We start from the raw sequence: 13,317 nt of genomic DNA, 5'->3' as shown, positions 1-13,317 counted from the left end.
TGAGAGGCAAAAATTGTAAAGCGTTGTGTCTGTTTAAGTAGAAAAGTGCTATAAGTACAGTCCATTTACCCCAAAAAGTTACCCCTTAATGCTATAACATAAAACACTTAAACTAAAAATGTGTCCTCATCAACAGTCATATTTAATGAATGAAAACATGGTACACGTATGCTATAAGATAATGTACTGTTTCGGCGAAGAATAATATAACAAGCATAAAGGATACTGTGGGAGATGAAAAGATGGTATTGTATGCTAACTATTTTATTTTTTGTTCTATATTAGACCAGGTGTGGAATATCCATCCATCCATCCATCCATCCATCCATCCATCCATCCATCTTCTTGCTGTTTTGTGGCAAGGTGTGGAATAACCCAATCTATATTGTTAGATTATGGATGTGCACTATAGTCAATGTATTGCTATTTCCTGAAAGTGCACTTTAGACTACTGTGGAGAATATTACAGCAGAGGGGAAAAAAGAAGAGGATACTAATTTGAGGAAGAAGTAGGCTACCAAAGACCACTGAGATTGTTGTCTTTTCCTTATCCTTTTCTTCAGTCTTGGCCTTTGTGAACATGCCTCTAAGGTTCAAATACATCATTACTCTGTAGTCAACCAATGTCACAATCTTCTCTTGAGTGTATTTCTAGTGGACTCAAGAGACCAGAGTAATCTAAAACACTGATGAAAGGTACAGCGCTCACAATTATGATACTGACCTCCAAACGTGAGAGACAAACCAGGCTTTAACCTTCTTTACTTCACATACAATAAACACTGCAGTAGACTTATAAACACATTTGCTTACTAGCAGATTGAAATAATAAAATAGTTTCCATCCCTGCCACCAGAATAACACATTTCCTCTAAGGATTTCAGAATGGATATTAACAGAAATATAGAAATTAATATCAAGAAAGACATGAGCTTCTTGGATTTTTTTATGAAACTGAAATTTTTGTAATGGAAATACCACATTGCAAGTTCAAACAATTCAACAGAAACAAATAAGACAGTCACATCAGAAAATCCCAGGTTAAAGTGCATAAATCATATTTACACTGTATAACTGATGGAGACTGTGTAATACGATGGGGCGCGGGGGGTGTGTGTGTGGGGGGGGGGGGGGGTGTGGGGTGGACCGTGAGTCAAGATTTCTTTTACACAAAATTTGAGGTAATAACAGTGTTCCAAAGTTGAATAGCATTGTATTAAAGAGTCAGACTGATGTATGTTAAAAAGCTTTACCAGCTTAACTATATATTAATTAATTTTGACAACTCAGTAATATCATTTACTAAGAATAAATCAATATTTAAAACAATTCAAAAGAGCAATTTCATTACAGTAACACTTAAAAATATGCAGCCTTGAGCTCTTGCCCATTTTCCTGTGTGTTGGTGGGCTGCTTGATAATATCACTGATGGTAGAGAGACTGCACCGGTCCTTTGGAGGGTCTGGATCAGGAAGGTGCCACTCAATGAAAAACAAATACATTAAACTACCTAAAACTCCTCCAATAGGTGGGGCCACCAAGGGAACCCAGAACCAATAGTTGTAACACCTGAAGAACAGAGCAAAAAGATTCAGAGATACAGTAGAGTATTTGTAGCCAAGTGCAATATTCTGAAGCCATTTAGACCCTCCTTTTCCCTTAAAGCTGCATTATCTTTTTTAAAATTAACATTTAATCAAATGTCTATCAGAGGTTTTGTGCATTTTGAACCCTCAGACAACAAAATCGACAGTGCTAGGGATATGTTTTCTGTTTTTTTCTGTCTGTGGATCCCAAAACAGAGCTAACTTAAATTTTCCAAGAGACCAACAACTGCAATGGGATGCTAATGTTGCTCTGTGTGTAAGTAGGCAACTATTTGTGCTTGCCAGCTTGTTTTAGAGTTAATTTAGAGTTTGTAATGGTTGTGAACCACAGAAAAACTGCAGGATCATAAGATAATATAGAGAGACATGTTGCATCATCAGATGTTCGGTAACAAGCTGACACATGAGTGTCTCTAACATCTGATAACCTTTGACATACATGATACTATGAGGCACACAAGGTCAAAGACCAATAAGCACTGTAATGCTTTTCAACTGTAGTTATAAGAGTTTTAATTAATTGTGCCGCTTGATCAGGATGGCCTTAAAATATTTCATTAAATTATCAGTGAGGGAAGTTGTATATGTTTAGCACTGTTCATGTACACTTTAGATAAGATCCTTACGTGAAGACCTCTGTGCCCCAGCCTGCAGTCAGTGTAAAAAGGCGTGGCCCTAGATCCCGAGCAGGATTTATTGCACCACCACAGTTAGCTGACATTGACATGGAGATCCCCAGAACGATCACTGCCACTATAGGAGGGATCAGCTCTGAGGGAGCAGGGGTATTCCTCTTTTCATTCAAACACAGGATGCACAACATCAGCATGGCGGTGCCCACTACCTAATAGAATGTATAAACACAGCAAGGATGAGATCAATAAAACAGCTGTTCAAGTGCTGATGAAAACCTTTCTTATGAGCATTTTTGACATGTCACAGTAGGAACTGCACAGATGTAAATAATTCAATTTACCCTCTGCTTCAGGGTCTTGGTAATATGCAAGCTAGCTCACTGTCACACTGTCATGACTTACTGGCACAATCAAATAAAACAGAGCCATCATTTACATTATTTGTGTGCTTTTCCTACCATGAAAAGTAAAAAAGTCTGCTGTGAAATAGGTGACCTATCTTCTCAACTCACCTGGTCAAGGAAACTTCTGCCCAAAGTCATGTACTCAGATGGATATGTGGCAAATATTGAGGCTGTCTCATTTGGGCCATAAACAGTCAACACTCCTCCACTAAAGTCCATAATAGCATCTGAGGCAGAAACAGAGGTCATGATATAAAGCAAACATAAAAACTAACAGGATCCAAATATGGATGTATGTACACTGCAGATGAGTGACAAATGTAAGCCTTCTTAAACTGCAAAATGTCTGAACTAGTGTGAGCCATTCATCCAACAGATACCCCCTCATTTGATATTTTGATGGCGGTGAAGAATGCTGTCTAACATGTCAGCCCAAAATCTCAGCTAATACATACAATTTTCATAATGAAGCCTTTTAACCTCTTGTGCTTTTGTGCATCTGCATTTCTTCTATTTTTATTTTATTTATCACCCATCTGTATGTCAATGATATCAGCGTTTTTACGTGCCAAAAAGACAAACCATAGTAGACTAGATAGACAAGCCCTGACGCCACATATGCTCCCAGCAGCTGGGAGAGGCAGTATGGCAGCAACCTGTCCCATTGCGCCTTCCCCAACACACAGAAACTCAGAGATACCGCTGGGTTCAGATGGGCACCTATAGAAAAAAACAGGAGATGGAGAAAAGGAAGAGAGGAAGTGAATTACAGTGAGAAACATTGGCAAGTAATGAAATATCTGATTATTTTCAGCCATATAGTGTGTCAGCCACGAGTAGTTGTCTACTAGGTGGATATCAGTCAGACTGAAGACCATGAAAAAGCTGGACAAAGCCAAAGAGTCCTAGTTATTAATGTGATAAATCTAGAGTGCTCAGATCAGTGAATGTCTGCAGTAATGTAAAAGTCATAACTCAGAGTGTAAGGCAGCAAATTGAATTCTACAGTTGGGTTTTATGTTCATTTCTCAGGCATGCCGGGCTGAGAGTGTGATAAGTTAAAACATCACATCAATTGGAAAAATTAGTGTCCATTTTTTTTTTTTTTTTTACCTGTGATGCCTTTGGTGAGGTACATGGCCGACATCACACCCACAGAGAAGGCCATGTTGACTGACAGAAACTGGCCTTTTGTCTCTCTGCTGGTCTTCACCTGCGCTGCAGCAGAGCAGCCAAAGAGCTTCACAGCAGATAAGATAGAGATAGAGAGAAAGAGCGTTAAGTCTTGGAAAATACTATAAACTAAACAAGAACAAAAGAAAATCCTTCCATGGCAAAAACTCAAAGGTCAACTCAATCACATATAAGCAAATGTACAAGTGCACATATTGTAACACTCTCTTTAGGATTGAGTAACTATTTATGTATCAAACTAATTCATCGGTTATCACAGACACTTGTTCTTTCAATATTATTTCCATAAGCTCATAAACTTAGACTTTGTCATGACACTAGCCGCTTCTTATCTAAATGACCATAAAACAAACAGTATGACTCACAGATGAGCGCGTGTAGCAAGTAAACACACACTTGTATATTACTGGCTACACAGTCAATAAATCACTAATTAACTTGTATTATCAATTTATTACAGGAGGTCACATTAAACTTGATTAAATGTTAAGGTCAAATATATCAAAGTTATAGCTGGAAAAAAGTAGGTGAAGTGATGAAATGGGACACGGATCTGCATGTAAATTAACTTTAGTTGTTAACTAATTCATTTTATGGATTATGTCAAGTTCAATGTTGCTTTGTATCTGGCAGCCAAAAGACTTTCTTCTTTTGGCAAAGCACAATAAACTAATTGAATTAAAATAGGAATGGAAACATTTCCTCATTAGTTCACACATTTCTCACAATTTTTTTGATTCTTTAAAATATACAAATATACAAGAAATATTTTTAAAAATCATTAAAATACAAAACATATTCAATATATATAGACAATCTTTGCATATTTTTTTCTTCAATTGAAATTGATATTTCACATTTAAAGACATAATATACAACATATATTACTCACATCTCCCAAAACCTAGAAAAAAATTTAAAGTAAATTGAAGTAAATTCCTAAAAAAATGCAAACTTCAAATAAGAAAAATTTGTTTGTGTAAATTAAAGCGAGGTCCAGAAAAGTCATGTTAAGTTAGTTTATATATTAATATTGTTTCTCTTTTATAATATAATATTTTTAAAGCTTATTTCTCACTTAAACCCCATACTCTCTGAACCCTGTGTGGATCCTGTTAGCATCAAAAGCTAACTCTCAGAGTCACATGTCACTTACCAGCAAGATAAAAGTTCCCAAGAACTCAGCCATACACTCTCGCACCAGGGCATTCCTCACTCTCAGTAAACGCCGCTTCATCATGGTTGGAGTTGAAAAATGAAAATCCCTCTTCTTATCATGTGAACTCAGCTCTCTGTCTGTCTGTCTCTACTGTCAGATAGACCAGCCGCTGGCCTCAGCTTTGCCAACAGTCTGTCTGTCAGTATAGCAGCTAATGTGGTGCTTTTAGTGAAGAAGGTGACAATAAATAAGGTTTTTAGTCACAACCTCCATCTGGGCATCTGGAGAGACCTGTGCACTGTATCCACCCTCTACCTGGATGTCTCTCCTCTGCTTTCTCTGTCTCCACAGCTGGTCAAACACTAATACTTCTTTATCAGGTTGTCACACTGTAGGATTGGCTGTTGCAGAGAGCGTAATATACTAATACTGTTCGACGAAGGCCATAAACATTCAGATTATGTCAACAGCTTTGACAGGGGGCAATCAGCTACAGGATATGCATTATACAATTACACCACAAGAAAGCAGATGTTTTTTCTTCATTTTCATGCACTCTATATTTGCTAACACTTATAATGTAGTTGCAAGCAGATGTAAGTGTTTATTAATGTATTTTGTATGTAGGAACCCATAAGAAAACCAGTGTATTAACAGAATCACAATAAAGGGACACAGTTGACAAATTCTTTATAAAACTTAACTAACTTATATCTGCTTATAATAACATTATTGTGTGTTAATGTGTTAATTGTATGTCCTCAACCTGTCCAAGGTGCCACACAGAGTCCATGTGATGATGCTGGTGTGTTTGTAAGGGACAAGTTTTCATGTCATTGTTTATCATTTGTCTATTTTCTTTAAGTTTGTGTATAAACTAAGAAAATGGAAAAAAATGTAACAGAGCTAATAGAATAGAGTCAACTTTAACCTGACTGACATTAGGTTTTAGCAATGGATCCCTTTTAAAAACTAAATTTAGGGCTGCTCAAGAGCGCTACCTATAGGAATATTGTTTTGGAGTGCTAATTGTGGTGTGTGTTGGTAAAGGCAGAGAAAATGCTAAAATTCTCCACAGATGTCTGCAAGAAATATCTGTATTAGATCAATATCATTAATTCATCGCCATTCTCCAACAAACTAGACTGCCACTGTTGGTCTAAATATATTTATTCCAGTAATCAAATAATACTTATGCTTAAAAAAGCTGCCTGAGTTGGTAATGTGACTGATTTCTTTAAATTCTAATGAAACAAGAATAAAAAGTCATAATATACAATCAATTATTCCTGGGATACCCCCTCCCCCCACCAATCTCTCCTCTCTGAACTCTGGACTCCCAGTGAATTATGCAACCCCAAATAATTGCTGTGTAGGAGTAAAGAATCGTGGTATTGCTGATAAATATCCAGCAGGCACATGAGTGAGGCAGGAAAATGAGTTGACATCTGATAAGATACAAATCACACCAAGACTATTTGACACGCAAAGCCGGTTTTGCATCCTCATTGTTGCATATACTTATTTTTAACATTTCAACTGCCATTTTATCTGAAATGAGTTTGAGAATTTGCGTAGAATAGAATAGTAAATAGGTAATGCAATAAAGTTTGACATGTTGTGAAGAGATTGTAAAAGTTGAACAGTGACATCTTATCTTATCACATCTCTTCTTGAGAAGTTTCACTGTTCAGTAACGTATAAAAGGAAATATCAATACCCTGCTGTGCTCTTTTTCCATTTGTCTGTGAGCTGAAAAGATAATATCACATCAGTCTTTCCCCTTCTACAGTACACAAGAACAAAAAGCATCAGTTTAAGTTAGGATTTATTAAAAAGCATTACAAACTCTAAATGCAGTTAGCATATTTTCACAATATATTATAACATGACAATGTTTTTCATGTTTCATATACAGGTGCCACATTACAAGCTTTTAAGTGAAAAAACTATCTGTTACAATATCTGCAAGACTTCACAAATGTATGAGCCATCAGTGCATTTTTATTTTGGCTGGTGCAGAAATATCTCAGTTCTTGAGGTAGATCCAGTCCTTAAAATATATAAAGAGAGCTGAATATCTGTAATTCACAAGTGATACACAGCTTTGACCTGGTCTCTAGGATTATGTTTTTTTCCCTTTAGAGCTTTGTTATAATGGCTATAACTACAAATTAATTGTGTGAATGCCATTATACTCAAATAGTACAGTTAATTGCAAGTTAGTCTCTCTCTCATGGATGGCTTTTAGTTTCTTTTCTGTCATTTCATCATTCCCTGAACTTCACTGTGCACAAAGCACTTCAATAATGCTCATGTTTCCAGATGTGTAATAGGTCGGCATAATACCACATCTACAGGCCCAGGAGGAAGTTGTCTGATCAGAGTCCAGGCCTCCAGGCGTCTCATCCCCACCACGTTTATACCATCAATCTCTACCACCTCATCGCCAGGAAAAACCTTATCAAATGGACCTCCTGAGAGTGAAAAAATGAAAGGTAACATTTAATAACTGGGTGCAAATTTGAAGCTTCTTTAATAAACTACTTCAGAAGTGAAATTTTACTTGTCTTGACTTGAGAAGATTGAGAGAATTAATTCAAGATACATTAGACCCATACAGGTTCAAAGACTTTGGTGTACTTTTGGTCTCAGTTCACGGAACTAATCACACAAAATTACTTTATAGTGTTTTTCTTACAGTCTGGGAAGGACTGTTTCCTGTTTCAACATTAAAGTCCTGCTGCACAAAGCCAGGTTCATAAATAAATAGTTTTCTCATTTTGGTGTGGAAGAACTTGAATGGCCAGCAGAAAGCACTAACCTCAACCCTTCCCAACACCTTTGGCATGAACTGAAACTCTAACTGGTATCCAGGCCTTATCGGCCAAAATGTTTGTGGAGATCCTTCCCAGAGGAGTAGATTATTCCCCATGTTTTTAGAATGAGATGTTCAACAATCACATATGGATGCAATATTTGAGTGTTTGCGTTCTTTGGTTATCTATATACTTTTAGCCATGTCATATATTTTATGTCCACCTCTTGATGTGAAATATCAACCTTTCTCTATGAAGAACTAACATATTGAGCTCATGTTCTCACCCTGGAAGATCTTCTGTATGGAGAGAGGTCTGTTCCCAAGACGAGAACCTACACCTCCCTCTAGGCTGAAGCCAAGATCCCTGCTGTTCTTCACCAGATGTACACACACACGCTGAACTGAAAGCAGTGTAAAAACATTGTATCTCATTGATATTATGGCAGATTTAGGACAAATGTCTTTTCAGAGTTCTGTTAAAGTGTGACTTCTCACCTGTCTCACTGATCTGAGTCTGTGTTAGACCCTGATTATTTATCTGTGCCTCCCCCTTTGAGATGTTGCTTACACCTCCCTTCCTCAAGACCACCACCCCCATCTCACGAGTTTTTGCTCGTCTCAGGGCCCTCAGGGCCTCCCAATGAGCGAAATCACACAACGCTGTGCCATTGATCGACAAGACCTGGTCCCCTTCGCTTATGGAGCCTTCCTGCGCTGCCACACCTGAGTGAAACACCTTGTGGACCTAAGGAGAAGACATTGAGGAACACATGGAGGAGCTACAGACAATATATTTAAGTATTTCTCTCAGAGGAAAGAAAATAGGGGTATTTTCTCACAGTGACTGGCTTGTTCTGGTCCACGCCTCCTGCCACACTGAAGCCCAGTCCCACTCCCACCTCCTTATGGAGGACCACCACCTGCACGTCATTATAGTCCTGCAAAAAAGGAAGGTAGTCAGAATGGGGAAGAAACTGTAGTTACAATCTCAATCTGATTTCTAAACTAATTTTTGAAATTTTAATACAGAACTGAGAGCAAGAAGTGATGTAACAGAGATTAGAAAAAAACATGAAACAAAGGTTCAGAAGAATGGATGCTTTGGCTGTAACATTTCTCTTGTTTGCTCTTTTCAGTGTTTGAGAATTTTGAGTAATCAATCTTATCTATGTAAAAGAAAGTGGGGTGACACAGATCAAAGGTTCCAATGAATATGAACATTGGACTCTACATTTAAAGATCGAGAGAAACCTTAGCCACTTGGATGATCTTAATGTCATTTTTTTAGGTCTTAGTATTTAGGTCTTAGTATCAATATCTCTGGCAATATAATAATAGGAATGTGTAATGTAGTGGTTCCCAACCTTTTTGGCTGGTGACCCTTCGCAAAGAAGCAGTGTCTACTTGGGTCACCAAAGAAACATTTCTCTTGTACTTTTCTTGTATGGCTTCATTTTAATAACTGCTTGAGGCCCAATGTTTCACAAAAAAGCTAAGATCAAAGACAAGTCCCCCAAAATAAATACAATTTATGTAGCAGAACTTTATTTTTTCTTCTTTTCCATTAATCATCTCTTGACCTCTCAGATTTATCTTGTGACCTTTGGAGGGGCCCAGTCCTTGGGTTGGAAACCACTGATGTAATGTATTCTTATTAAATAATATTTAAATGCAGGTTAATGCCAAGAGGGGCCACCAAAATGATGAACTGTAGCCAGAGAAAGAGAGAGAGATAAAATGGAATTGTAAAAGTGACATAATTCATGGTTATGATAAGAAAATTGGTTTAATACCACAGCAAAGAATGTAAACAGTCAGCTGTAGCTCTTTTGGTACCTGCAGGGTGTTGTCTCCCAGACCTCTGACGTCCTCCAGCAGCCTGTCGAGCTCCTCACTGGGCATTATAGACACACAAGACAGTGCAGACACGTCTGAGCTCAGCGAGGCAGTCCGCTGGTATGTTGACTGCCCCTCATCGCTGTCATTCTCTGACTCATAGTCAACTCCAGCAAAGTTACACAGGTCTGAAAGACTACAGAGAGGAGAGTGGAGAGACCAGAGGGTGAAAAAAAACTCTTGGGAGCATCTCTGTCAAACCAACCCAGATAATTTTAATATTTCCTACCTGACACAGAAGCTCCTGCGATCTGACTGGCTCATGTTACTGGTGACAGTCACCGAGGACTCCCCGGAGTCTGAATCATAGTTTGAATCTTCATCCTTCTGCGTACTTTCATCATCATCTTCATAATCATCCTCGTCATCATTCCAGACCTTAATCTTTGAGTTTAAGCCAGCTAGCCAAGCATCCAGGTCAAATACCTGTTTCTTCCCTTTTGGATAGGCTGTGCTGGCATCTGGAGAGATGACATCATGGGGGTTGTTGTGGGAGGAAGTGGTGGGGGGACGTAGGAGAGGTGTGGAGTCTGTTTCAGGGTGAGTTTTAGTTGCTTGTGTGAGGAGTGAAGTACTTTTATTTTCAGTCTCTGAATTGGGAGTGGCATTTTGTGGTGAAAGAAAGGGCGAGTGGTTTGGGTTGTTTGTTGGAGTCTTGTCATCATCACTAACAGGTGGAGTAATCCCACTGGGTGTCGTTTTGGAGTTAGACAGTAGCCCAGGTGCTGCATTGTTGTCCGTCATGTCCTTATTACGCATTTCCTCAGGGCTGGAGACTTTGGAGAAATCAGATTCGTCTACATAAAGGTTTCTGCAACGTTGCTGAGCTCCTTCATTTAAGGGGATTTCTAATGTATGCTTGAGTTCTGAATATTTACCAAAATCATTAGTCCAGTTATTACCACTGTCTGAACTTTTTCCTTCCGTCTCTGCCAAATGATTCCCTCCATTCTCTTTATTCCCTAATCTTAGTCCAACCTCATCTACCGATAAAGACCTCTCTGACCCGAGCTTCTTTCCTATTCCTGTCACTTTCTCGTCAGCTTTTTCCCCTCCCTCTCTTAATCCCACCCACTTGTTCTTCAGTCCACCTATTGCTTTTGCTGACGCACTCTTCTTCACTCCATCTTGGCCCCTGCTGGGTTGCATAGGCACAGAAAAGGTCCGTCTGGTCATCAGGGCCCTGTCTGCTGCTATGCCCTGGGATCTCTGTGTCAGAGCCTCAAATTGATTTATTTTATTTCTCACACTGGCTGCTGGCTTCTCTGGAAATGTATTCCTTTCCACTGTTTTCATTCTGATTCTCTGTGGGTTTGAATCAAACACCTCATCATCTTCATCAGCATTACTACTCTTCAATACTCCACCCTCTACCCTAGTTCTTTCTCTCAGTGTCTCACCCTTTACCTCTCCATGGTTTGCTCTTTCCAGATTCTTACTTCCACTTGCTCTTCTCTTTCTGATTTCAGATGGACCTCCAAAAGAAGTTTCTTCTGAGGAAGTGTTTGACTGTGGAGGAGCAGTAATTCCTCCTGCAGCCCTCATCGATCTAATCTGAGATGCTACAGTGCACCTGCTCCTGGCTCTATCCAGAGACATTGTGCCTGTCTCCACTAACCCTCTACTCCAGTTAACTCCGCCTTCCTCTGAATACCTGCCGTGGATCTGGTCTTGCCGCTGTCCTTCTTGTGTACTCTCCTTGTTCCTGCTTGTCCTTGGAGAAAGTGAATGGTCAAAACCTGCGGTCTCTTTTTGAGTCGTACAGGTGAATGATGTCCTGTTTTCCGCTGGACTTGTGCTGCTTTTCTCGACTGAGGAGAAACGCCTTGGGAAAGTGCCTCCTGCTGCCTTCTCATATGACCTCTGCTGTGATAAAATGTGGAAATCTGGGGTTGATCCTTTGCAATGGGACATTGAGGCTTGTCCCTCCCTTTCACACCAGTCTCTCACAGAGGTTGAGAAGTCCCTAATTTTGCTGTAATCCTCTGTTTGACTAAAACCAGCAGACCCATAGAGTTTCTCTATCCGCTCTGATATACTCTGGCCTCCTTTGGGCAGAGATGAAGCTGTCTCTTTGAAACCAGAGCCAGGACCAGACTGTGGCCTCAGCCTGGAAGGGAGTGAATTATCCCTCCTGACCCTGTCCGAAGTCTGGGTCATATAACTCACTATCCTGCCCTGTTTACTGATGTCCCCTCCTTGTTTGCATGACATGTCAGGTGGTCCGTCAGGGCTTCTTGGCCTTGTCCTCCAATCTAAACTCTTACTTCTACTTGCCAGGTCATACCCTCTCCACTCTGTCTTTCCCTGACTTTCAGATGCAGGGTTATGACTTCTGTCAACGCCAAAGTCTATGATGTTTTTGTCTGCAGTGCCATTCTGGTACAGCATGGTAGGCAGTTTGTAGCCTGATGTTTCCTTCACCAAGGACTCACACTGACCTTTGTCACTGGTGTCTGTCCTGGTTTGATATCCAATGACTGTGTCATCCTTCTTGTTTGCACCATTTGTGCAAATATTTTTCCTATATGTCTCTCTTTCTCCAGCTTCCTCCGCGCTCTCCCTCTCCTCCACTGAAAAATCCCTGGGTTTTCTAACACCTAGCCTGCGAGTAAAACTGTAAGAGGGAGAGTTGGCTGGTCGTACAGTGAAGCGTGCTCCTGCCCTCTGACTGTTGTGCGCACTCACTGGAGTAGGAAGCAAGGACAAGTCCATTGTCTGAGAGTAAACAAAGTTAATGACCACCTGTCAAGTGCCAAATCCCAAAAAGAGAGTGGAAGAGTGAACTTGATATTTAAGATATTCCAAGCAACTGTCTTTAAGAGTGCACTGTGGAAGCAATTTGTCTGAACGTTGCAGTTTTAAGTGTGTAAAAACCAGCTGAATGACTATAGTCCTTGCATGTTTAAATTCTTGCAATAACACAAATCCTGCTTGAAAAAGTTGGGCATTTCAGCGATGGTACTTGTGGTTGGGTGGTGTATCCTCTGGACCCCTCCTCTTGATTCTTTGTTGTTCTGTCCCAGAGAGTCTTCGGTTCCCCAGCACAACTTCAGCAAACAGCTCCCATTTCCTGCCAAGCACAGAAATGTACAAATTTCCATCCTCAGAATGGATTTGGCTGGAATGTTGTGATATGTAGATTGTGGTTGCTCTGGCTGCTCAAAATGGTCAAGCAGAAATCATACACTGGTTGAGGACAGGAAACAAAACACATTGTGGAAAAGAAAGTGGACAGTGAATGGAGAAGATATGGCCATGATAAAAGCGAGATAGAACAAAAGATAGGGCATGAACGCCAGAGAACCAAAAACACTACCCTCACTCAAAACTCCTGTCAGTTATGTCATTTTGCAACACGTCCCTGCCTTCCTAACATTCCCTGCATACTGAGTCAATGAGTCCATTGACACAACAGTAGACTCAGCTCTATGTTGTACACACATATCATAGCAACTGTTTACACAAGCAACATGACTACCTGTAAACGTCAGCTAAACCTGAAGCAAAAACTGGAAAAACCCACCCAACAGCAATCCACTCAGCAAAAACAATGCATTATAGTGCCACAATCAGTCTCTGTGCTGCATTTATCGGGCT

General features: G+C 39.8%; 2 protein-coding genes across 2 annotated transcripts; both read right to left on the bottom strand.

Annotated features, from left to right (window-relative positions):
* Positions 1 to 1,359: 1,359 nt before the first annotated feature.
* aqp10a (aquaporin 10a) lies at positions 1,360 to 5,081 on the bottom strand. Its single transcript, XM_053326981.1, has 6 exons — positions 4,998 to 5,081; positions 3,761 to 3,887; positions 3,230 to 3,367; positions 2,756 to 2,874; positions 2,235 to 2,452; positions 1,360 to 1,570 (listed from the first exon to the last, which is right to left on the bottom strand). The coding sequence occupies exons 1-6, from the start codon at positions 5,079 to 5,081 to the stop codon at positions 1,360 to 1,362; spliced, it is 897 nt and encodes a 298-aa protein (XP_053182956.1).
* Positions 5,082 to 6,831: 1,750 nt separating this feature from the next.
* Positions 6,832 to 12,432, bottom strand: si:dkey-92i15.4 (uncharacterized). The gene is made up of 6 exons (XM_053326979.1): positions 9,947 to 12,432; positions 9,658 to 9,853; positions 8,661 to 8,759; positions 8,317 to 8,566; positions 8,106 to 8,222; positions 6,832 to 7,477 (listed from the first exon to the last, which is right to left on the bottom strand). The coding sequence occupies exons 1-6, from the start codon at positions 12,430 to 12,432 to the stop codon at positions 7,314 to 7,316; spliced, it is 3,312 nt and encodes a 1,103-aa protein (XP_053182954.1). The 3' UTR covers positions 6,832 to 7,313.
* Between the last annotated feature and the right edge of the window lie 885 nt (positions 12,433 to 13,317).

Source organism: Scomber japonicus, chromosome 10, assembly GCF_027409825.1.
Source record: "Scomber japonicus isolate fScoJap1 chromosome 10, fScoJap1.pri, whole genome shotgun sequence".
In the NCBI taxonomy this organism is placed as follows: Eukaryota; Metazoa; Chordata; class Actinopteri; order Scombriformes; family Scombridae; genus Scomber; species Scomber japonicus.
Note: the sequence above shows the minus strand (reverse complement) of the source record. Positions and strands in the feature narration are given on the sequence as shown.

Bases quoted from the DNA above. Each gene is read 5' to 3' on its own strand.
- aqp10a (XM_053326981.1), bottom strand. From the start codon at position 5,081: ATGATGAAGCGGCGTTTACTGAGAGTGAGGAATGCCCTGGTGCGAGAG. The intron at 3,368-3,760 runs GTAAAAAAAAAA...TTTTTTCTATAG, and splicing joins CCTCACCAAAGGCATCACAG to GTGCCCATCTGAACCCAGCG. The intron at 2,875-3,229 runs GTTTGTCTTTTT...TTTCTGCCTCAG, and splicing joins TGTCTATCTAGTCTACTATG to ATGCTATTATGGACTTTAGT.
- si:dkey-92i15.4 (XM_053326979.1), bottom strand. From the start codon at position 12,432: ATGGACTTGTCCTTGCTTCCTACTCCAGTGAGTGCGCACAACAGTCAG. The intron at 8,223-8,316 runs GTGAGAAGTCAC...CACTGCTTTCAG, and splicing joins GACTCAGATCAGTGAGACAG to TTCAGCGTGTGTGTGTACAT. The intron at 7,478-8,105 runs GTGAGAACATGA...TTTCACTCTCAG, and splicing joins CATACAGAAGATCTTCCAGG to GAGGTCCATTTGATAAGGTT.